This window comes from Aquila chrysaetos, chromosome 11 (genome assembly GCF_900496995.4).
Source record: "Aquila chrysaetos chrysaetos chromosome 11, bAquChr1.4, whole genome shotgun sequence".
NCBI lineage: Eukaryota > Metazoa > Chordata > Aves > Accipitriformes > Accipitridae > Aquila > Aquila chrysaetos.
In genome coordinates this window covers 21,168,782-21,193,895 of record NC_044014.1, presented here as the reverse complement: position 1 = coordinate 21,193,895, position 25,114 = coordinate 21,168,782, and the positions used below count along the sequence as shown (strand labels likewise).

General features: G+C 41.6%; 1 protein-coding gene across 6 annotated transcripts in view; it reads right to left on the bottom strand.

The window, feature by feature from the left end:
• ARHGAP22 (Rho GTPase activating protein 22) overlaps positions 1–25,114 on the bottom strand; it is a 163,214-nt gene that overhangs the window by 65,842 nt on the left and 72,258 nt on the right. Inside the window, exon 1 of one of the 6 annotated variants that reach the window (XM_030029741.2) lies at positions 799–1,033. The exons of the other annotated variants lie outside the window; for them this stretch is intronic. Within the exon in view, the coding sequence (XP_029885601.1) occupies positions 799–850 (52 nt within the window). The 5' untranslated portion in view covers positions 851–1,033. Of the gene's footprint in view, positions 1–798; positions 1,034–25,114 lie in introns of those variants that run through there. 6 annotated transcript variants of the gene reach the window in all.

The following is a 25,114-nucleotide window of genomic DNA, read 5'->3' as shown; positions in this document are numbered from 1 at the left end:
GATGCATGTCCCAACTAAAAGAAATCACTGCTGTTCGCCTTTATGAAAAACCCACAACTGGACTGCTGGCTAGATAACAAATGTCACAATAAAGACACACGCAATGGAACAAGAAAAATACAAGCAATATGTTTCTCTATTAGGAGTTTATTATGTTGTCAATTTTTATAAAGCTAGAGGCAAACTACTCTCATTAAGAGTTTTACATCTACCTGGAGGTAGAACAATCACATTTCCTGGAAAAGCCCGCACAGCCATTCTCAAAGCAAACCTCACAACAGTGAGCTGAAAATCTACGTGGAATCATGCACTCAGGTAACCCTACATAGGAAAGATGCTAAGAGGAAATATGCTTTTCCGTCACTTAGTATGATTTATTTTAAGTTATTATTTCAGTGCAGATTTTTTTAAAATGTTCCTTTCGGACAAAAGAAACAAAAATACTAGAGCATTACTCAGCTGCCTACCTAAACTTATCTGGAAAACAAATATACACAGTCATTCTGTCGCTGTTTTGTTCTGTATTAGGGATTCCATCCCTGTGCAAAACATATGCTCCATGTTTAAAGGGTTAAACATTCTCTCAGCTAGTCGGCTTTACTGAATGTAAAATGCGAGATAATAACATACACTGTATCTTGAACCAAAAATGCACACAGCATAATAAAACCCCCCGTGCTAACCGACCAGCAGTATGAATAGATCCATTCCCACTGCTTGTTAATTCAAAATAAATTCTTTACTGTGATTTAAAGCAAAACAGACAACACTAAACACACCAAAAATATCATGACTTACCCTTTCGGAGACACTTGCTTTTCTTAAGATATTTGGCAGTAAAAAACGGCATGGCTGCAACACTAAGGTTTCAGCCAAAGCTGACCTTTTATTACCAAGTGCTGAAAGCAAAATGACTGGACCAAAGAGAGAAAGCAAATTATTATACCAGATCTTTAAAATGCTCAATGATGAGCAAAGGGAATTCAGAGTGGGATAAAGTATGTCAAGTTGCACGGTGGGGATTGCAGATATCTTTCTGCTCATTAGCACTGCTGTTCTGAGTTATTTAAAGTGTGCTCGGGGGAAATGAGGACAATTTCCATGACAATATGTACAGTATCATATAAGGAGGAAACATTTTTTTCAGGCAGAACTTCTGCATTACTCAGCTGCCACAGCAACTAGCAATATGTTGAGAAGGGAAGAAGAAAACACATCAGGTTTGGATAATGTAAAAAACCTGATTCTATTAACCAGTTCTTGTCTAGAGTAGAAATTGTATCACTATAAACCTCTTATGTCAAGTCATCAAGCTATCCCCTCATTTTCTTCTTAGGCACTTCTGGAAAAAAGGAAGCCTTGCTAAGCAGTTAAAGAAATCATCAGGAGGTTTTGATTCCAGACAGTCAGCCCACTACCCTATGCCTCAGTTTCCCTGTCTTTCAAATGGGGTGACGATATGGCCATGCTTGTATTTGTAAAAATCTTTGAGGCTTTTGGGTAGTAGGTACTAAAAGAACAAGTGCTTAACCCCATTGCTTTGCCCTCCGTGATTACGGCTGTTTATTTTCCCTCACTCTGCCATGCTGCTTTTAAGACCAAAGGCCACCTAAAAATCTCTTGCTTTTATTCAGCCAAGATGATCTGATCTGGAAATTCAGCCCTATTCTTGTTGATTCTGCTGCCTCTCTGGAAAACTTAAGACAGTTTTGTACAGACTTCATATCCTTTGTAATTCCATAAAGTTGGGACAGTACATTTAATGGCAATGACATTTATCCACATACACTTCCCTCCTAGTTATCTACCTCTAATTCACTCAACCACAGCATATTTCTCGGGCAGGCAACACCTCAACCCTCACTCCTTGGAATATAAAGGACAATGCCAGAAATTTGACTATGCAATCTTGGGCACATCAGTTTCTCCATGCCTCAAGTCTTCCCATGTGTAATGACTAGAAGATGGGACTCACTCTTTTAAAAGCTCATGGACTTGTAACGGAAAACACGTAAAAGCAAAAGATCTATACTTCCATGGGTGCTTTAGCTCTTGGCTTTTACTGCTTCCAGCCTTTGGGATACTGCCAAGTCCTCTCTGCACTGAGGTGCAAGTAGGCAGTTACCTGAAAGGGAGAACATTTATAACCTACAACCAATAACCTACTGACTGGCTGGATTTGAAGTCAGCTTTGTAGACTAGCAAACTAAGTGATCCAAATGAAACTCGTACTATACTTATGAAGTAAAAGACTACACAATTCTATAATGAAGACTGTATAAACTGGGGGTGTGCTCTGCAAGGTAGAAAGCTAATAGCAGGGCCTTTTCTTGAATCATTTGTTGTCAGTGCACAAATATATTTATTTTTTTTTTTTAGGAAAGCCACATTTCGTGCTCAAGGTAAATCCATTCAGCATGCAATCTGAAAAACTTCACCATAGTTTAATATTCATAAATCTTGCGATGCTCAATAGGATGCCACTGTTCCCGTATCTGTACCACCATACAAAAAAACCCCAAAACAAAACAAAACCAAGTCTCTGCTCTATCACTGACAGTTTGTAAATCAGCTGGCAAGCTTTCAGACACACAAACAATTCTTCCATAGCAAACTTCAAGCTAAGCTCTGGTTAACTTAATCACGTTAACCTGTTTGAGCAGAAGGGTACTTAAGCACATATGGAGCAGAGAGGAACAATAGAAAGGAAAGAGGTGAGAAAAGAGTCCCTATGAGTCAGTGACACAGGCAATTGCCACCTGTGAACCACTGCAGGCTGTGGATTGGACTTGGGGAATTCACATGATCTTGGAATGGGTGGCCAAGCTAGTTACTGCACTGCCCTTGGAGATGGCCCAGTACCATCTGCTTCAGAAGCTGGAAAAATCTTGCACACGTTATTGTGCATGTACCTACTACATCTGTTCCATCCATGATCAGACTGGCACACATCTCTCCCCCAAAGACTGTGGGACACCACTATGTGTGAGTATGGAAGGAACTGGCCTAGCAAAACCTATCTACACCATTTTTAATCTGGAATCAAGGCCTGATCCTAATCTTACGTCATCAAAGACAGCTCAAACTTTCTCCCAGATCTAACACAATTTATGGCCTCACAAATCCTTCCGCAGATATCTGGAAACTTTTGGGTGGGGCGAGCACTTTCCATCACTGCTAATTCCTTCCAGAAGACCCCAAACAAAGATTTACACTAGAATCTGGTTATTTTGAAAGAGAAACTCAGCAGTCAGGATGAACTCTCCGAGTTCATCCCTGAACCTCATGACACTTCCTCCTGCTGTCACTGTGTGGTACATGGGAAAAGATGTCATGCCCAAACAGCCCTTGGAACATCCCCTTTATCCTCCAACTTCCTCTTGCGAGCAGATATGCCCCCCACACAGTGACACACCAGGCGGGAGTTTCTGCCGAAGTCAGTCTGCCTTTTTGCTCACAGTAAATTAAAAAAAGAAATACCCAGTAAAACCCAGCACTACAAGGGAATTCCCTTCTCTGCCAGTTTAACACAGGGTCAAATTTAGACTAATGCAGTAATGCCTTCCAGCTGCCTAAGAATCTGGCCCTTTAATGACCTTGCACAAAACCCTACTGCTTTTAACTCCAGTATCCCTATATTCTGCCTCATTTCCAACTCACTCTGCCCTTGGAGCTAAAAGCAGAGGTTGCCCTCCTGTTAGACTTGCAATTTCCAGCGATAACTTTGAACTTACGCAAACAAACATTTGTGTCTCTCATCCAGGGCAATGAAACACAGGCTCCTTCTCTTTCACTCCCCACCTCCTACCGTCACAACCTACTTTGAGGAACTCTAAGACCTTGTATCTTCATGATGGGGGAACAGTTTATTCTTTATCCTTTAGTATTTTTCTGTTGCTCAGGCATAGCTTTCTTTAGTCAGCCCTCCAAACAGACAGAGATCACGTGAAAATTTCTATCCTGACAAAAATCTGCAGACACCAAGAGTAGACTGAATTGGATCAAAACACTTAAACGTTATCATTCAGCCAGCTTTCAGTCCGCTTCCTTTAGTAATGCTTTTAGAAAGGACTAGATACAAGCAGGACTGCAAGAAATCTAAATATTTTTCTGTTATCTATCATCACTCCAAAAATGCATTAACATATAGTTATCGGGTCCCTCCTCTTCTGATCCTCCTCCTTCCCCCAACTTCAGATCCCAGTTCACAAACAGAAACTGACTGCAGAGTTCACAGAGCACAATCTTTGCCATTAGCAGCAGGCTGGCTAGTGCAGAGAAGAGCACCTATGACTCTTAATACTGCATTTTCTGTAACAAGGTTCTGTATCAGGTTTCAAAATGCTTTACTAAGAAAGTCAGCATCATCTTCCTCATCTTACAGATGGGAATTGGAGAAAGGGATCATGACTTCTGTACAATCACCACAAGATTACAAAAGGGAATAAGAGGGAGATTTTTCTGAATGTACATGAGTGATCAGCATGCAGTATTTTGGTTCCCCTTCTCTTCTCCTGTGGCCCAAGAGGATTTTACCACCTTAGAGGAACAGTGGAGTGACTGACAACAGACATGAAAACTGCTGCTTTCTATTAAAGGTCGTTAGTTGTGGCCACATGCTGGAATTTTCCACTGAATTACAGCCTTGCGGGACTTTCTGCTGTTATTTCCCACCTGGGCAAAGTCAGCATGAAACTCAGAGAAAAAGGCAGTGAGACTCTACCTTATTGTTAAAGCAACTGATCACAGCCTATGTGATAAGACTACATGGCTCTTATAGCCCTTGAATGCAGGGGATGCCAGTGACTGGTGGGAAGGGGGAGGAGTGGAGGTGGAGCAGTTGCCCTCCATCACCCAGTAACATGATGCTCTAGAGTGGCAGGCAATGGAGAAACAGGCACTCCTTCCCTAACTCCACCACCATGTCCGGGCTGGAAAGGGCCAAGGCTCTGCAGCCCAACCTGGTAAACGAGCAGGCAGGTGGCTGTCAGAGGATGGCATGGCCACATGCCAGGCAAAAGCTGCTGTGCTATACAAGCCCTGACACAGGAGGGATACAAGATGACTGCAGTAATACTCAGCCCAGCCTGCTGCCATACCCCCAACTTCTACTTTATCAGATGGAGAGAGCATGCACTCAGGGCACCCATTTATAAAGATTTCTCTCCCCACCCAAAGTGACCAGGAGAGATTTCCATCTGCTGCTGATTGGGCTGATAAAAGCAGCCTTTTTTCCTTTCAGCAGTTTAGAACTCAGCCTGCCCTAAAACAAGTAGGGTCATTTTAGTCTGTGACCACATACATAAATTGTATCTGCAGAACAAAGGAATCTCAGGTCAATTAAAAAGATCCTGTGGCTACAATATTCTTCTGGGAAGATGCCATCTACATATGCTTATTACAGCCACATAAATCCCACCCCCTCACTTGCCTCGAGCAAGTAATTGTCTTTCAAAGCAAGCAAAATAATTATTTTTCCAACATACTTGTCATCATTAATTATGGCCAGAATAGCCAAGTAGGAGCTCATGCCCGGGCTTTTAAATGCTTGTAGCTAGTTAGCATGGCTGCATGTAACTTTACAGCTTTTTTTTCAGTGTTAACATTAACATACTATGGCTTCATTAAATCAAGGCACTCACTGATGAGCTAAGTATGATTCATCTGCAGAACACCTAAGACCCTTCATGCTTATCTGTCCCATAGCAAGAATGGGGTTTAATTTATGCCTACACTATGGGTATATTCAAGCACTGCTGGCTGTATTCCTACCATCACGTTCAAGCAAACATGTTCCAATGAAGAAAAGATTTTCACGAAGACTGGAGTTTGCAGGAATTAAATGCCAGAAGTCCACTGAGTTAGAGGCATGTCACTTCTCCACTGGCTACCTTTGCAAAGCTCTGTGGCATTAGTCTGTGAACATGTGATATTAACTTCCTAAAAACCAGAATGCAAACTTTGGCCTGGGTCCCATACTTCTCCCTGAGCCAAGTCTCCCACTGAAGTTGATGGGACTTTCCCTGCATAAAGGCTACAGAATTTGCCCTACTTTTTTTTTCTAGTTTAGCAGGGTAGGGGGTGGGAGGGGAAGAGATGCTATTTCCCTAGTATGTCTCTGTATTTCTTTATTCTGCTTACCAGGACCCTTCTAAACTCCCTAAGCTGAAGAGGGTGATGTGTTGAAAAGCCACTTGACATAGAAGATTACTATGTAGTGTGAAGTCCACTGATAGCTTCCAGAAGGCATTTTTATCTTAATTGATTTTTAAATGACATGTTTCTAAAGCAACAGTGACTTTTGTTTGTCAATCAGCCTGCACACAATCTGGCTTCTGAATCATTGCCACTCCAGGCATTCACAAATTTCAGGTCACCCCACCAAAATCAGGAGACTGGCTTCCAACCAGTGGGAATTTTTCATTATTATTTATCTTCTGTTTTCTAAGCCTTTACAGATCCTACTTGGATCTTTATTTTAAGTCCACAAGCAGTAAGAGACTTACTTTTTATTACTGGAAGCTGCAAGTTTTACATAATCATAGTATTCAGAATTAGGGCTTATTATGTGTTTTCCCTTAAGAGGCAGAGCATATGAATTCAGGCCTACATATTTCTGAATGGGAAACCCCACAGCCTTGTTACATTTTTCTTAATTCACTTTGGAAATGAAATAAATGAAATTATGTAGGTACCTAAACCAAAATGAGGACAGAAATGTACCTATAGCACTAACATAGCAGAACGGGACAAAGTGGTAAGTCTACAGTGCCTAGCTAAAAGATACTGATACAGCAAACTGATTCAGTAACACATTTTTACTGCTGGAACTGAGTGCAAAGCATGGATTTTAGTGACACATAGGGGACAGAATAAATCACTGTAAACCTGCAAGCATTATGAGAGCAGGGAAGGAGCCTTTCCTTATATCCTCAGCACAGGAAATAGGTGCAATTTTGCTTCTAGTCCTACTAGCAAAAAAGTTCAGCAGACACCTGTCCTCTCCACCACAAACAGGATAATGAAAATTAAGACAAGGACATAAAGATGGGAGTCAAACAGAAAGACTGCACATGCAACATAAGCTAGCAGCACAGCTTCTGTGGGGTATCCTTACCAGCAGTTCCAGAACCACTGGGTACAATCCCATGACAATCCCCTCCAGCACTGCTAGTAATAGAGGGTCACAACCTTGCCCCATGTGTGCAATCAAGAGGATGAAAGCCCCCAGGCACCAGTTAAGGGAAAAGTTTCTTTTTCTCCCCAGAGTAAGCTCTGATTTTCATCCTCATTACTGAGTTGCCACTCCACAGTCCCTCAAGCATACATAATGCAACACAGCAATGCCAGTCTCACCGTGCAAACCTCCTCAGGCTTTTATACGGGCAAGGGGAAAGAGGAATAAAATGGTAAAATGCAAATCAGCCACATACTGAATTTCAAGGCTGCCTTTAATTACAATTTCTTCCTGTATCTCTGGTGTTGGGAGCACTGCTCTAAGCAAGCCACACTGGTAAAGAGTCCTGATCATCTTGTTAAGCTCATTCAAGCATGTTACATCTGCCTTGGCAATTCACTGGCTCCAAATGGAATCCGAATTCTAGGCTACAATCAGGCTGAAGTACCAAGGTACTATATACTTCAGTATTTCTATTTTCACATCCCTCCACTGGGCAGACACTGAGACAGAACTTGTCTTTCATGTAAAAATGTGAGGAAATGGAAACAGTGCAGGTTCCCTATAAGACTCCTAAACCACGGGTGTGCTTTCTTTAAGGGTTACACTGCTGCTTGCCTGTGACCTGCAGCCCTTTAGTCCTGCACTGAGGCCAGGATTTCTTCTGTTTGGGTGGTGCCTCCTCAGAGCAGTGACTTGACAGTTAACTTTCTGTTTTCCCTTTCTCTCTACCAGAGCTGATAGCAGGTAATCACCTTCTCTTCAGAACTGGCAATTACAACAGTAATTGTCCAACTAAAATACAGGCCTACTCAGTCAAACAAAAGCTGCCTATATTTCAAGGTGCAGGGTGGAAATAGAGTCATGACACTGGGCCAAATTCTCAGCAGGTAGAAGTCAATCAGCTCTAATGATGTCAGCAAAGCCTAATTTATCCTCAGCTGAGGGTCTGGCCCCACTTCTTTCCTGTGCACAATCACAGCTGAGAGCTTTAGGCCTGTTAACTGAGCTCCAGGGCTAGACTTATACTAGGAGCTTTTCCAGTGATGCCAGAGATATATCAGTACACAGATTGAAGCATCATTCTAGTATGCCTTCAGCTTAGGCTCACAAAGCTGCAGATTTGCTACTGTAACACATCCTGTAGCTCACACTGAACAAAAACCTCCTGTGAAGACAGGTAACTGATACCTAACTGCATTGGCAGAGTGTCTGCTAAGGCAGCTATGTTGACCAGAGAGCACAGCTGTTCTCCCCTCAACCAGTTAGGAGTGTATAACATACATTTGGCTTCAGATCGGTGCAACTAGAGAAATTTAACTACACTGCTACCCACAGAAGCATCTCCACAACAGAACAGAGCCAGAAGAAATGGAAGCTGTATTTCAAGGAGATTGGAACAGTTTTTTAATTCTGTACAAATGGGTTTGGCCTAAATTAAAACCTCTCAAAACATTACATTTTGCATAAAGTATTTCAACATTTTTTCCTGATAAATATGTTTCTGATCTAAAAGCTGATCTACAGCAAAAGAAAAGCTTAGGCAAAAGCAGTAAGTGCAAAAATAAACTAAAAACATTTGGTTTGGGAGTCAGCAAATTGTCTTGGGATGACGCAAAATTCATTTTTTGTTGTTGCTTTGCTGAAAACTAATTTGAACTTCTCTGTCTGATTTTCCTCAGGAAGCCTAAACCACGATCTTTCCCCAGATTTCCTCCCCTGAGACCATTACTTTCCTAGGAAAAAAAATGTAGGCAAGTAATAAAAAAATAAAAATAAAATAGAAACCCCCAAACAACAAGAACAAAAATATTTCACTTTTTTCAGTGGTATCTAGATTAAGCTCTAAGAGTCCCTCTGTTCAGAAAGGGCCCTGCAGCTGCAGCTGACTGTTACAGGGGCTCAGACAGCTCCTTTCCCAGTGGAGTACGAGATGGAGAGCAGGAGACATTTGCACCTCTGTGCTCTGAACTGCTTTGATTCATCAACATGCACCAGCTAAACATTTCACACCACTAGCCTCGTTGATAAGGACTGTCACAGCACCTTCACCACTCCTCTGCTGCACACAGGTCCACAGCCCATAGGTGTGACTACTCTGAATTTGCATTACCTTGCTTTACTCATTTGTCCGTAGGGAGTGAAATGTAGTCTCTCCACCTTTCATATTGAATGTGGTAGATGTGAGGCTTGATGCACTACGCAAATTCACCACCATTTTGCTTTAAACTGCACACTGACTCCTCCGAGTTTCTCTCCCCCACTGCATAGCAGAAAACCATCCCAACATACCTGAAGCCAATGCAGTGATACACACTCAAAAACATTTGAAGAGCCAGGAATTGAGATGTTAACTCTGAAACCCAGTAATGGCAATGCAAATATCCTTATCTAACAGATTAAGATGATTTATTGCTAATCACTTGCACACAAACATCCCAAGTAACACGCTTAGCCCCCATCACCATAAATCACCAGCTGCACCATGACAATCTCTATTTTAAAGTGGGGACAACTGCTCCATACAGCTGCCAAAAATGATGTTTTTCTACTACAGTACTCCTTCAAAGACTGAGAATTAAATATTTAGAGAAATCATTATTGATTAGATTTGATAACAAGGCATCAATAGCTTATGTCAAGCATATAATGCAGCCCCAGGGCAGGGAGGGAGGGGGATGCAGTCTCAGGATGGAGCAAGGACCAGAGCAGGGGGTATGCAAAAGCCTCACACATTTCAGGCTATATAGCACTTGCTCAAAAGAGTTGGATCCCATGGGCTTACCTAACATACTGGAAAACTGGACCCAGCTTGGATCACCTTGATTCACAAGTGCAACCCCCAGTATCAGTGGTAAACAAATGGTTTAGTTCAGGATGTATCACACACCCCACAATCCTGCAAGCTAAAAGAAATTTCAGAACATTTATGTAAACTTGAGATTTTAATTAAAACAAAGAAACACAACCATAAAACAGAAGAATAGCCATATTCAGTCAGATCAGAGTTGGATGTATAGGGAGAAGGCGCAGAAAAAGCACAAGTAGAGAATAGGTTTTTCTGCTGTTGTATATAGTATATACACATCTGTACATTACAGCTGTATGTAACAGCTACCAACAGACTTGTTATCCCATTCTGAAGCTGTTTAGGTTTTAGCTCCTGTAATAAGCTATGGTAATGAGAGCTGCAATTTAATTGTGAACTGTTAAGAAAAAAAATGCCTTTTGTTCATTTTAAAAACAGAATTCTGATAATTTAAGTGATCCTAGCTGCTGTGTTATGAATAGTCCTGAATAATTTATTATTCCCTTTTTGTTTTGCCCATACTGTTCAGAGTTATATCCAGTTCTATTGTACCCACCTCTCAATCATCTCTTCTCATGATCTAGGAAGTTTCTTCCTGCATGGAAGCCATCCATACACCTGAAACTATTCCTGTCACTCTTAATTCTGGTTTGTCCCTTTTGGGGATTGTTGCAATAGAGTAGGGGACATCAAGAATATGATCAAAGTCCTAAATCTCTTTTACACAAGGGCATATCTCTGTTGAGTAAAAGCGGACAGATGACCCTAGGAAATAGGTTACTGAAGTCACTGTCAGAAAGAAAGCATCTCTAATTGCATAACCGAAGGTATTTTCTCTAATTTTTAAATGGATGCAAAGCTGTCAATAAATCTCCAGCCATGTCTTCTTGTGTCACAGAACAGACATGCTGCTATGGGACTTGGATGAGGCTTGGGGCACAAAACCCAGGACTGACTGTAAATTTGCAGATGAAAGAGGCAGCCCCCAACAAGCTCAGCTTTCCAGGTGGCATTGCTCTACTCAAGTTAGCAGTGCTATACTGACTTTTGTCTGTTGAACACCATACCTGTGACAAAAGTGTGCAGGGCAGCATTGGAAATTCAAGTTAACTGTTTCTTTTACAGTGTGCTCTCCTAAATGCCCGTTTTTGCTTTATGTTTTTATAAACTACTTCTAGATTTTCCATTTTCTTATTTAGGAGTTGTATGCATGGGACAGGAGGTTAGTGAAAGTGGAATGAAAACAGCCCTCAACATGCACAATGAATGTAGGAAAAGCTTCTGATATTCAATACAAACATTACAGCAATGATGACTGATGCACTCTCACTGGAGAAGCTAGACCCTCAGTAAATGTGGGCAGAAAGAGGAATAACATTAATAGCAGCTTATTCTTGCATTTCAGACTCTGGAACTGCCTCGCAGAGTTTGATGATCTTCCCCAGGACACCAGCATGTTGCTGGTGTTGAGGTGGAGAAGGGAAACAAGATATTTCCTCTTTATCTAGATTTTTTGCTTTGCTGTTTCTTCCCCATTCCTGCAGTATATGTGTACAGTGTGGTTTCAGAGTACAGCACTAACATGTCTGCTTTTTCAGTCCTAGGACTCGTGGCTTTGATCCATAAGTGGCTATTTTTAGGAGCTCTGAACAGGCTGCTGCAGCCAAACAGTGTGAGAACACTTTCTGGAGTCATCTTGTATCCTTGGATCTTTTTTGATATGCTAATTAGAGCAACACTGAGCAGTATATTAGCTGAGAATGCTTCAGACTTTTCCTATTTTGATGCACATTTAACAGGATGCCTCACTGTACAGCAGCTGACAGTGCACAACAGACACGCTGTCACACGCTGCCTATCCACTACGCATGGTCAAGGGGCCATTACGGAAGCTACTGCTCAGCGACAGCCACCTTTCCTAAAACTGTGTCCACAGCACTGCCACAAAAGGAGCAGGCAACAATATTGCTCTGGATCAGACCAGCAAGCCTAAGCAGCCATATCATGGTAATCCACTGAGCAAGAGAAGTGAGGTTAAAAACTGACATTGCCTGACTTCCCTGTGCAACTCTTGCTTAAATGCAGCGTTTTGCATTACTGCCACGCCGGGAACACTGCTTCCTCTTATGGCTGTCCAGCATCATCCATTGTAAGACTCCTTCAAGTTGCCTGTAATTTTGCCAAAACACAACTGTTTTGCACAGGGTTGCCTGTGTCTCGCCGGCTGGCCAGCTCACCCTGGGCAGTAAGGGCTGCCTTGTCTGGGATGGATCCACCACCCCAACCTGGTCCTGAAGGCTGCCCAAGTTTTTCTGTCCTGGTGGAAAGCAGTCAAGTGAATTCTGCTAAGAGTCTGACTGGGTTGCCGAGGGAAGGGAGAGCATCTCTGCAGCTGATCCTTCTGAGATGGTAATGTGAGCAGGAGATAAAGCCTTCTCACCCTGCCACTCCATCTGAATTAGCTTTCAGGTCTTTCCTGCTGTCCTCTAAAGCACTACCTTTTTCCTCAGCACTTTCCTTTACAGTCCTTCCCCCAGACTGACTCCTTAAGGCCAGTGGCTAATTCCAAGTCTGGGAACTCTGGGAGACCTACCTAGTATTTGGCCCACTCCATCCAGGACCTGAGAAAACAGAGCTAAGATTGCTGGTCGGCCCTGCAGGACCTTACACAATATTTCTAATAATTAGGCTTCCTAATTTTGCTGTAATGACCTCACACACGTGACAGTGGGTTTGCTGGGTGGACACCAAACTGTGTTCCATACCTGGCACTAACTCTACCTTAAAGGAGAATCAGGGGTTGACAGTCCCTTAGAATGCTGGGATCAAGCTTACATTACCATTAAGTGCAAAATTTCCAGTTAACTATAAAGCTTAAAGTTATCATAATCTATATTTTACAAACAGGCATAAAAAGAAAGAGGAATAATCCACGTAATTACTGGCCAGAGCCAGACTCCTCCTCCAAGCAAGAATATAAGTAATAGGAAGAGAACTAACCACTAATCAACAGGAAGATGGTAAACAATGGATTTCAGAGACAGTGTTGGTTTATAAAGCGCAAAGTATTCCAGACAAAATGGACTGGGTTGCTACAATGAGACTGTAAAACAAGCGAAGTGCAGCAGGGGCAACATGCTTGGATTTCATTACAGTACCATATCCTATGGCTCGTGAATTCCTTAGTACAGTAACTCAAGTTATCTGGAACACGAACACTGCCAGAGGGACTCAAAACTCAGAAGGGCTTCTCAAAAAGGCATTATCATAGCACACAGCATACTAAACTTGAGAAGGGATATGCAATAGCCAGCAGCAGAGTAGGAAGCTCAGAGAGAGGAGGCCAGTTCCGCTCTGAACTAGAACATGGTTTTGTTCCCTTTGCCATAGCTCCCCATATGCGAAATGGTGAAGATGACAACTTCTGATTTCTGTCTTGCCTAACATGGCAGAGGTTCCACAACAATTAATGCTGGCTCTAAGCTACCAAATCACTTAATAAGGCATGACTGAGCTAGATCAGGCATGGACACAATCACATTTCTGTCAAGTTAGCAAAAGCACACAATAGAGAGTTTACATCAGCTTTATACCAGCTGCAGGAGAAAAGATACCTAATCCAACATAAAATTGGAATGATATAAGCAGACCATATCTCAGTCGAAACAAAGCTTGCTGGTTTGCAGCCGGGGGGGATGTCTTTTTTTTTTTTTTTTTTTTAATAAATTTGAAACATCAAAATGAATTTATATCACAACAGTGCTTTGTATCACATGGCTACATGTTTGGTACTAACAGCTCAAAAAATTACGTTAAATTCTTGAAAGAGCCTTGGACTGTCAAACCCTTCAGTAGAAGGTAAATCTCTCATCACAATACACACAGTATGAGGCTCTAGTCTCAGCTGTGCTTCAGGTCTTGTTTCTAGATTTTTGTTCGCATCACAAGCTACTCCATTTAGAGACATCCAACATTTGTCTCTCCCTAGAGAACACATCTTGTAATGTTTTATTTAGCATTCAGATAATATCTTCATAAAGATCTGTGAGTAGAAAAGTGTAAGAGCATGTGAGATAGTAAAAGTGTTGCAAACTGCAGTGACAGAAGTAGAACAAAGTATCCTAGATAGGTTATGAAAACAGAAATAATCACAGGAGATTAAAAACAGTGTATTATGTGAAAACAATGTGTACGTTATGGAAAAATGAATCCTGGCAACAATGAGAGATGACAGGGAATGGCTAATTACAAAAGAATTTGTATGCGATAAAAGCAGCAAAGAAAGCATGGTTTGGGCTGCAAAATAAGAGACCTCACATCATCAATCCTCTTCCAACACATTACATGGCTCTGTGAACTTGTCATACAGTTACCTGCTGTATGCCCAGCTGAACACCTTCCCAGTTTCATGGCCAGGACTCTTTCCGTGCCACTCTCATCTGAATTAAGTAATTTTACTAAAACTGTAAAAAGCTTAATTTCTGTGAAAAACAGATTTCTGTCAAAGTTTTAGTTTTCAACAAAATTACTAGGTGACTAGGATTGGAGATCTACCTATGAAAAAGCAAGGTTACAGTAAAATTGTTACTGGCTGTCTGTTACTACACAGCCTATACGCAGGCTAACGTAGACAGTTTGGCAAGGCTATCACAACTACTTACGCGACTGAGAACCAATTCTACCCCTTCTTCCTGCACATATACCATATAGTTTTTTTATAAACTACTGCTTTCGAGTGTGCTGAGTTGCTATTCGACCAGGCAGGCAGTTCTGGAGCTGTCACCAGCAGGTATAAACCTTATTGTCCCGCCCGCACTGGCACACATTTCTTAATGCTGTTCACATTTCTCCGAGGTTTCCTATAAATCTATCCATTTATATTGTAAACCAGCATATTCTGCAATGGGATCTGATAACTCAGCATTAACATCTACAACACCATCCAGAAATAACCCAGAGAACACTATGCAAACCTCAAACCATGGAGAATATACAATAGGAACAGTTCAGGTTGACCCTCATCCTGAACAGCATTATCATGTCTGTCTCAAGCATTTTCCCTACAGTACTCCATGGCTTCAAGACAAGAAACTGAGCAGAAAGACAAGCAGGTGATGCAGAACTTATTAGAAGGGATGTGAAAACATCACAGGCCCATGCTGCTAACAGTAAGTCAGAAAAAAAAATCCAAAGCGGTCTGAAAGCCAACAACGTAGAGCACTGAAGGGCAAAGCTGTAAGGAGAAAGGGCTAGCTGGTCCTTTCTTTCATGAGTCTGCTAGGACCTTTAGTTCCTGCAAGTTCTCTCCCACCATAAGCATTTTGGGCTTATATGGGAAAACAACAGAACAGAACAATAATGATTCAATATGGAATTCATCTTTTCCCCCACCTCCCATCTGCTCCCCGCCTGCAGGGAACCCTTGCTAGAAGTCACAACAACAGTTGCTCGTCTCTGTAGCCTCTCCAGCTGGATTTGTGTTATTAGCAGTGAGGCACACACACTTCCTAATCAACTTTATTAAAACCGTTCATTACAACATATACGCACCACTTGCATGTTTATGACAAAAATGAACCTCAAAGGCTCAATTCCTACAATATTAACAAATCAATGTGGTGCAACAAACAAATCTGTTTTTCCTGGTAAAAGCAAGATTGCCTCTTGAGTCACAGTTAAAGAGACTGACTCACCTTCTCACTGCTGGTTTAAGATTAAATCTACTCTGGTCTCATATTCTAGCAGCCTTACTTCAACTACACACCTCATTGCTTGTGAGTTGATTCTGCTTTCCCAATATCCTTGTACGGTAAAGAATGCAGTGTAAATCAAATAATTGACTACTGATGTCTACAGCTTCATTGAATGAGTGTTTTTTTAACTTCCCTGTCCCTCAAAAGTTTAATAGTGTTTACCCCCAAACTTATTTGGCTGCCATTATGTCTAATCTCAGTCAAATACCCTTACAGTCAATTCCTTTCATCCTTCTCACTTATGTGTTTATATAAAATATAGATGTCTATTTTTAACTCTACATAGAAATATATTTCAGTTTTAAGAGCTGTTTTGAATGCTGTATTCCACGGAGCCAGGAAGGAGTGGTCCTTCTAAGAAATGTGAATTATTATGTTTCTAGGTAAGTGGTAAACACGTGCTACCTACTGTCTGGATGGACAATGGCCATTGCCATCACAGAAGCTGATGGGGCTGTTAACATTTCTGCCCAAATAGCACTAAAACTGAATTCCTCATTAAGTTACAAAAAGCAGGAACTCTCTGGATCTTCTTAGAAACTATTTAAAATATAGGGGGGCAAATCCTACTATTTGTTGAGAAGTAAATACATTCTTTTATCCTAATGTCTCTATAGGGCTTAGATACTTTTCAGGGTAGCTGGCAAACCTAACAAAACTTTCCATTCCCATAGGTGTGGCAATCCCAAATTGGCTCAGAGGATCTCTCAACTTGAGCAGCCCAGCACAGGAATTGGCAAGAAGCAAGGAGGCTGCCTCTGCTAAGCTGCATGGTCTGCTTTAGGAGCTTGCAATTCAGGGTGTCAAGATACCTCTCAGGAGGAAGCATGAACACGCAGCATGTCACAGGGAATCCACAATGGATCCACACCCTAGGTCTCAGGCCCTTCCATCCTCCTTGGGCTAGACTTTTAATGTTATTTATAGAGCCTCACCAGCAGCAGTCTAAGGATAACATAACAGCCATTCAATGATGTAGGCAACCACATCCATATGTCATTCATCCGTGTACTGAAGCTAGGGGTTTTCAAGAATTTGCAGTTAGACAGGGTCACAACAACAGATCCAGGACATACCAAAAGACACAGTTTCATTTTTTTCATCAGAACAATCCTCTCCAATCCCATAACCAATTCTAGATCAACAAAAAGGCCTCTTCATTAATCTGAAATTTGTCCCTTCTAGGTGAAAAATCACCCATACAATTTCCACCCATTCAAAGAGATATGGAAAATAACATTTAAAAATAAAGTTAAAATTGTCTCCCCATTCTTTTAACACAAACAATTATCTAAACTTGCAGCAGTCCACGGAGTAATTTCAGTCTTTACAATTCTTTCTCTTAATCCAACTCTGATGATAATGTTCTTTTTGATGACAAGATAAACCTAGACATTCTTTGGACACACAGAGGGAAATCCTAGCAATGACACTTCACGTGCCTTGGACACCCTCTGCTCCCAACTCCAACACCCAAAGACATACCTGCACTGAAAAGAGCAGTAGTTACACAGGCTGAGCATTTCAAATTGATACCTAAGGAAGCCCAGCTTGAGTCATCTCATTCACTAACCACAGTTGTTGCAAGCAAGTCCCTAAAAGCTCCCCAATGATGTGGGGGCAGCAATAGCATGAGAACCTAGCAGGTAAACATCTCCTGGAGACAGCAATCTAACCCCTCTATCCACCCCAGCTTCCTCGCTTCCGTCTCAGCTGTCTCAAGTTCCTCAAGCACCAAAAGTGGAGTGGGAATAGCTGAAAGAAAGAGAATGAAAAATAAACTAAGTGATCTCTATTAATAACAGCTGATAATGAGACAGACCAGGTCAGGACCAGGAGAGTGAGAAAGGGCAGGCTAGGCCTCAGCATGCCAACAAGGGCTTTACATTCTGAGAAAGAAACTTGGAATTAAGTACACTGTAAAAATAAATCCCAGTCATTTCTGAATCTTTCTCTCATGGCTGCAGTTCCAATGTGAATCTCTGCCCACAACAACATATCTGGCTTTCAGCCAAAGATTTGAAAGTCACTATGATCTTTTTTCCCCTGCTCCCTAGCCATCCATAATTTTTAAGCATTCCCACAGCCGTGAAAGAAACGATAGCTTGGAGGGGGCAATGCTTGGGTACCCAGAGGCTGCTCTCTCACATTTGCTCACAGCTGGAATTCTTCATGGTCTTTGGCACAATCCCTTGCTACCACCCCAGCTGCCAGGCTGCCCTTTGAATGGGCACAGCTATCTTAACAGTTTCAGAATTATTTCTAATTGGACAAATACTGGATTTTCCCACAAGCTCACATAAAAACAGGCAGCTGTTTCCATGTGGGGGGAAAAAAAAAAAAAAAGTAGCAAGTCTATTTGGAGTAGACATTCATAGTTCAAACAGATTAATATTACAGACTTCAGCTTATGAAGCACAGGCTGCATCTCAACCATCTTGAGGACATGACACAATTTTCCGTATTCAAATGCCCCTTACCTCACAAAACTAACTCCACTGTGAAGTTCAGTTTGTGGCAGTAGAGTTGCTGAGGGTGTGGTGAGCCCTTGGAGAGGCAAGGGCAGCAGCCAGCAGTCACAGTGGTCTCCTATCTGCCCAGTTGTTTAGCATGGGAACTACCTGAGGTTCACAGTATCCCTCTGCCTGATGTAAAACCGAAACACACACACAGTAACTCAGTGGTCCTCACCCATTCACCTAGTATGGGACAAATTGCCTCTTCTAGTGGCCCTTAAGCATTGTACCTGCCCGCCCCCCCCCCCCCCCCCCCCCCCCATGTCATTAGAGCTCTGTCACGACAGGTAGGTGTCACACAACACAACAGGGACAGGTGACATCTCGTGAGGGGATGTACACATATAGAGTCAAATGCAGGTGTTCCCTGCACTTTCCAAAACATCACCAGATGTGTCCTTATTGCATGCATAGGAGCTGTTAGAACTTTATTCACCTGAAAGACCTACTTTGTTCACATGCTGGGAAAAAAATCTATAGAGCCTCTGGGTAGGAGCACAGCAGGGACAGGACTACCAGAATAATCCCTCCAGCCCTCGACCCACTTCCTGCCCACATCTGAAGAACCACCAACAAACAGGACGGGAGGGGAATGTTCTGGCCTGTGTGGTGTATGCTTGGCATCCCTGCATTAATCTTTTTGAAACCTCAGGCTGTCCTTACAGTTTTAAAAAGCTGTAAATACAGGATGAAATGCCCTAAATTAATATGCCTGCCTAAGCTGTGCAGATTTTACTTTGGCTAAAGTGGATTTCCCCCCCTCAGTTTTCAGGAAACAACTAAATTCAACTTGCTCGTTTACATACCACTGCTACTGTGCAATTTGCCCCCTCAGATCATGCCTCAAACTTTGCCTCTCTCAGCTTAGTCTATGAACATAATGCCTGAGATGCACTGAGGTATGGCTAATAACACCACCACTGAAACAGCTGACACAGATGCCACAGTTAAAATTTTGGCCTTACCAGAACCCCATTGTGTCATACCAAATATAGAGCCATGGTGGAAATAGAGTCACAGTAGTGACTAAAGATGTTCACCAAGTCTGGGCTGCAAAGTGCTAGGTGCTGTCTAAACATGCAGCTGGCAGTCTCCACTGTCTACAAGATAGAAATAACAACTGGTTGAGAGAAACAACAACTAAAAATAGTCTAAGGAGGGAGTGGCAGCTAATGAGGATGTGCGTGGCTTTTTTAGACCACAGCAAGAGATGGTCCATGCCCTGCAGAGTTTATCATCATAACAGACTAGAGAACAGGCAGGCAGGGAATTGCAGACAGACAAAGGGAGCAGTGTGTTCACAGTCACGCAATAGGCATCAACAGAGCCAGGAGAAGGAACTCATATTGCTCTGTTCTGTGCCATGCACCATCCACTATCCACAGCATGAACCTGCCTGTCCTGGTTTCCACTGGGATAGAGTTAATTTTCTTTCTAGTAGCTGGTATAGCATCGTGTTTTGCATTCAGTATGAGAAGAATGTTGATAACACACTGATGTTTTTAGTTGTTGCTAAGTAGCGTTTATACCAAGTCAAGGATTTTTCAGCTCCTCATGCCCAGCCAGCAAGAAGGCTGGAGTGGCACAAGAAGTTGGGAGGGGACACAGCCAGGACAGCTGACCCAAACTGGCCAAAGGGGTATTCCATACCATGTGATGTCATGCCCAGTATATGGCTTGGGGTGGGCAGATCACTGCTCAGGAGCTAACTGGGCATTGGTCGGGAAGTGGTGAGCCATTGCATTGTGCATCACTTGTTTTGTATATTCCAGTTCTATTGTTATTATTATTGTCTTTTTTTATTATTGTCATTTTATTATTATTGTCATCATTATTATTTTCTTCTTTTCTTTCCTATTAAACTGTTCTTATCTCAACCCACGAGTCTTACTTTTTTCTCTCCTGACTCTCTCCCCCATCCCACTGGGTGGGGGGGAAGTGAGCAAGCGGCTGCATGGTGCTAAGTTGCTGGCTGGGGTTAAACCACGATACTGCCACACACAAATATACACATTCCCAGCAGATCTACTTGCTGCTTTATATTCCACCCACCTCAGATGAGCTGAGGAGTGCGTGCAATTAACTTTTGCAGATGCCTTTCACGGACTCTGCAAGTTAATCACCATACTAGGGGATTGGAAAGTATCTCTGCTAAGCTTATTATCAAAGGAAAAAGAAAAAAAGAATTTTATGAAACAAAATAACTGATTGAGACATCTATTATAACCACATCTGCAGCAAGGAGAAGAAAGCAAAACAAAAGACAGCTTTAGGCTAGCTATTTCTTGACTTTAAAGTGCTGATTCTTATAGTGTTAATATTCAATCACTCGTTTGGTGGATTTTATAAAATAAAAAAATAAACCTAGAAAATGTTATCCCTGAAGACCAGGTGAAAAGCTGAAGATGGGGTAAAACCTGAACTGGTAGGAGAATGAGCTTACAATGCAAAATCCCATTATGAAACACTTAGAGCTTGTCAATACTCACTTTTATACAGATTTAACTAAATTGACATAAAAACCAATGCAGTTAAATAGATGTAGCCCTTCAGCATAACTAAAGTCAGAGTACATTAAATGTATATCAGCATGACTTGGTTGGATAGCGAATTAACTAAAAATCAATATCCATTTAGTTAAATGGGTTTAGTAATAGAGTGCCAACCAGACACAAGCAATGATGAATTCTAACTGTTGACATTATTTCTTCCCTGGGCTTCAAGCCCCAGCTCCAGCACTATGACTGACTCGCTGAATAAATTAGTCTGCAAGTTTGATTCTTAGTGATGTACATCTCAAGCTGAAATATAATCACGATTCATGCAAGAACCACTAGGCAACACTGATTAGGCGAGGCTAGACTTTGACCATCTCTAGCATTTTTGCTTTCCAGTAAGTATGGGCATAATGATAGGAGGAGTTCAGCTCCAAAAATCTCCCTATCCCTTTGTGGGGCCTAAAATGAAGACGTGAGCAGAACTGTCACAGTGCAGTTTCCTCTCTCTGGCGTTCTCAGGCTCTCCCTCTTGTGGCAAAAGAGACTCACTTTTTTCCTTCAAAAAAAAGTAAAACCTTCAATACACAACTTTCTGCATGAGTCAACACGGAAGAAAAAACCAAAATCTGTTACAAAACAAAACAGGCTCTGTACTACCTCTTCTTTTCATTTGCAATAGTGACACTTGCATCAGCTGAAGTAGTGACACCAGAAATCTGAGATCCCACCACATCACCTCCTTTCTTTATAGCTATGGTTTTAAAGCACCTCCTTTGATACTTGTATTTGCCCCATCATGACTGTGTTGTAAACAGCATTCACCGTCACGTAAAGCTCATTCTCTTGTAAGCTTTTATCTCTTTAGCAGGAGTGAGATTTACCTATACAGAAAAACAGTGGCAGCTGAGTAAAGATGTTAGGAAGGTGGAAAACAGAGGGACCAAAGGCCATTCTCTGCATGCAGCTGCAGAGAACAGACCAGAGTACAGCCATCAGTCCTGCTCACTCTGTTGCCAAGCAATTGAAAACAGGGATCCATGAACCAAATCCAGTTTCAGCATCCATGAAGTCTCAGAAAATGGGATTTTAAGAACCATGACATGTCAACACCTGTAATAATGGTCTTTCATGACACACATTTCAAAAGAAAAACTAGTATGTCCTCTCAAAGGTTACATTACACCCGCTCTGTTTCCAACCCAATTTTGTATTAGCTACATCCAATGTCAACTCCCCTCAATTAGGCACATTCATTATTCAAACTAATCCAACATGCCCTTGAGAACATGGATTAGGAAACAAGGGTATCACTACAGGGACAGACATATCTTTAAGTGACTGCAGCTTTAAACAGTCTACAGATGGTTGGGTCAGGCCAAAAGACTGAAAATAAAATTTATCCCCCAGATCCCAGATATAGTCTAGTCAGTGTAGCACATTTTTATGCTCAAGAACAAACTAACAACATGTTACTTCTAATTACAACAATTTTATTCTACTGTCCACAGTTTACAGCCTTCATGCTGTGCGTGAACTTTTTCTTCTAAAAAGCTGTATTATAACATCCAATTTCCTTACAATGTTTTTCAAATGAGTATCAAAGTGAAAGCAAGCAATCCAATGTAAATAACCCAATGAGGACTATTAGCTGGATACAGAATTTTAACCATGAAGGTTCACTGAAAGAATTAAATAAAGCAGACAAGAATAGAATACCACAGGCGTAACTACTTCATACTTTCCTTCTCTTATTTAATGTTTAGGCACTAAATATTCACACTGTAAATCCAGAGGTCTCCCCATAAGAATGGAATGTCATTACAGTAGCAGACCTTATATTCTCACACAGTGTGTAGGAAAGCTTCAGTACAAGCAAACAGCATGAGAATCATGTGCAAATTAAACACTTGATGATACCCTACTTTAAGGTCAGAAATTGCAAGCCCAGGCAGTCATGAGAGATCTCTAGGAAGATCTAGGTCCTACATACAGGTAAGAACTGTCCTTAAGGATGCAGAAAACAAGCCCAGCACAATGCTAGGAAGAGCTGTACTGCTGCAGCTGCTGACTCCCAACGTAGTGAGCAAGCAATGCTTGAGCATTTGCAAGTGTCCTGTCTAACGTGTATAAACTAAGAGGCAACCACTCTGTTAGAAATAATAGTTGAAGCCTAGGAAGATTTTAAACCAGTGCAGGAGAGAACCTCAGTGGAAACAGGAATTTAATGCCACCGGAACAGTACACCAGGGCAGAGCCCTTCTTTCATTGCCATATAAAGACTTCCTAATTTGTCACTCTGGACTTACTAGATCTAGCCTTTAGCATAATTTTTATATTCTCTGATTACCTTAACTAGTTTGATCTAGAGCTTGTAGTCAGTTTTGGATACTGAGGTGAAAAGTTCACTGCTATATACAACATACTTATCCTTTTCCCATGTGTTGTGTCTTCAACACTTCTTTTTTTGCCTAACTTGGGCTAAAAGCCTTAACTTCTAAGCAGAGTTTATAAAGTATTCTTTACTTTTACATCCCTCCATTTTTCTCCAGCATTTTAAAATTTTTATTTATTTACACAGTCATTTCCTGTTTACTTTATAAATTGCATGTTTCTTTGGCATCTGTGCTAAGCATAATGGGGCTGTAGGTGATGACTAGGGTCCTTCCGTAATGCTAAATCTACATTCTCAGAGAGTCCTTTTGATGAAGGCTCGCTGGATTTGGAGCAAACCTTGAAAGTCATCCTTTTCAAATGGTGCATGGTGTGCTGGTCCTATCTACCCTCAAAGCCACTACAAACTACACAGCAGAAGGAGAATGCATACCCATTGACAAGTATTGCTAAGAAAGTTTGCCTCCTAGAACGGCTACAGGTAGAGCTTCAACTTGTAGTTCAACAATTAATGCTTTAAATAAATTCTATTAAACACATCTTGATCATAACATTGTGAGCGGTTCCAACTGTTTGAACTTTTTCAAGTCAGTAACAAGCTAAGAACTAGGGTTTAACACCAAAGTTTCACCTCCTCACCATGGATGCTAAAGGGGGAAAAAAAAAAATCTCTGCCAGAAATCAGCAGTCTGATCCCTCTGATCATGAACCACTACCAGTTCTGTCCAATTAATCATGACAACAGCTATTTGCATATACACCATTCAGCCAGCCCATTAGGATAACATCAATAAAATGACAGTTAGTTAGCACTCACATGGCACTTTAAATTACCCAGATGCAGTAACTGATTAAGAAGTAAGAGAAACTGTAAAGTGAGAGCAGTCCATACATTTTAGGTGACCAGATACTAGGACCTGAGAATTTGTTGGGTTCCCCCCGCGCCCGTCCTCCACAAATCCAACTGTGAAGGCAAAGTGGATTAGCAGTTAGCAGCAGAAAGAACACACCTCTTCCTTAATGGGACAGCGTAAAATCCACCTACATTAGCACACTGTGAGCAGGCTGACGCACAACACCAAGCACCACCTCACAGCACTAGTCTGACTTTGCTCTGCAAGTCCTTTACAACATTGTCAGTACTGCCAAGGGCTGAAGATGCTTTATGTGCAAAACAACTTGTGCTGCCCATTCAACTATGCCCATCCTAGGGGGACACTTTGGATGACAGAATTTATGTACTCTCCTTAAACAGTGCCTCATTTCAATAAGCAGCAGTTCTAGAGGAGCATTATGGTTATTGACCTTGGCTTTCCCTGGAAACAAAGCATTAAAAGGATAAAAAGACCCCAAAGAGGCTATCCCTACTCAAAGCAATCCAAACAGGCTCCTACTTGAAAATGACTTTCAAACAAACCAGAATAATACACATTAGCACTAAGGATAGTGAGCCCATTCAAAAGCAGCATCTACTTTTTTGGAATACCTCCTGCACATTTAGATGAGTCTGGAAAGATGGATATGATTGAACAGAGGTGGCTCTTGCAGTGCACACACAATGACTAAGTGAAAACACTGAAGTTATGGTCAGACCATCTACTCAGCACATCTTCAGGAGTTACCAGCCCTTATCTAGTAGTCCCCATTTTTAAGGGAGATGCATTAACACACCATTGCATATTCTGCAGCTCACGCATTTTACTTTGCATTTCCACCAGATAGAGGTACATCCGTAAGTTATCATACCTCCATATAGAGGATGAAATTTTAAGATGCATTAACTTGATAGCCAGTGATCACAGAGCTCTATCCTACTAGTAACAGCAGAACAAAAAGTTTACCTGAAAAGAGAATAGATTTTGTGATGATTACAATAAAAGAGAACTGAGGAGAGATTATATTGCCACCTCACTTTCCTCTTATTTTTAAAAGAGCTCATCATGTCAAGATGAGAAAACAGAAGTGCTGAA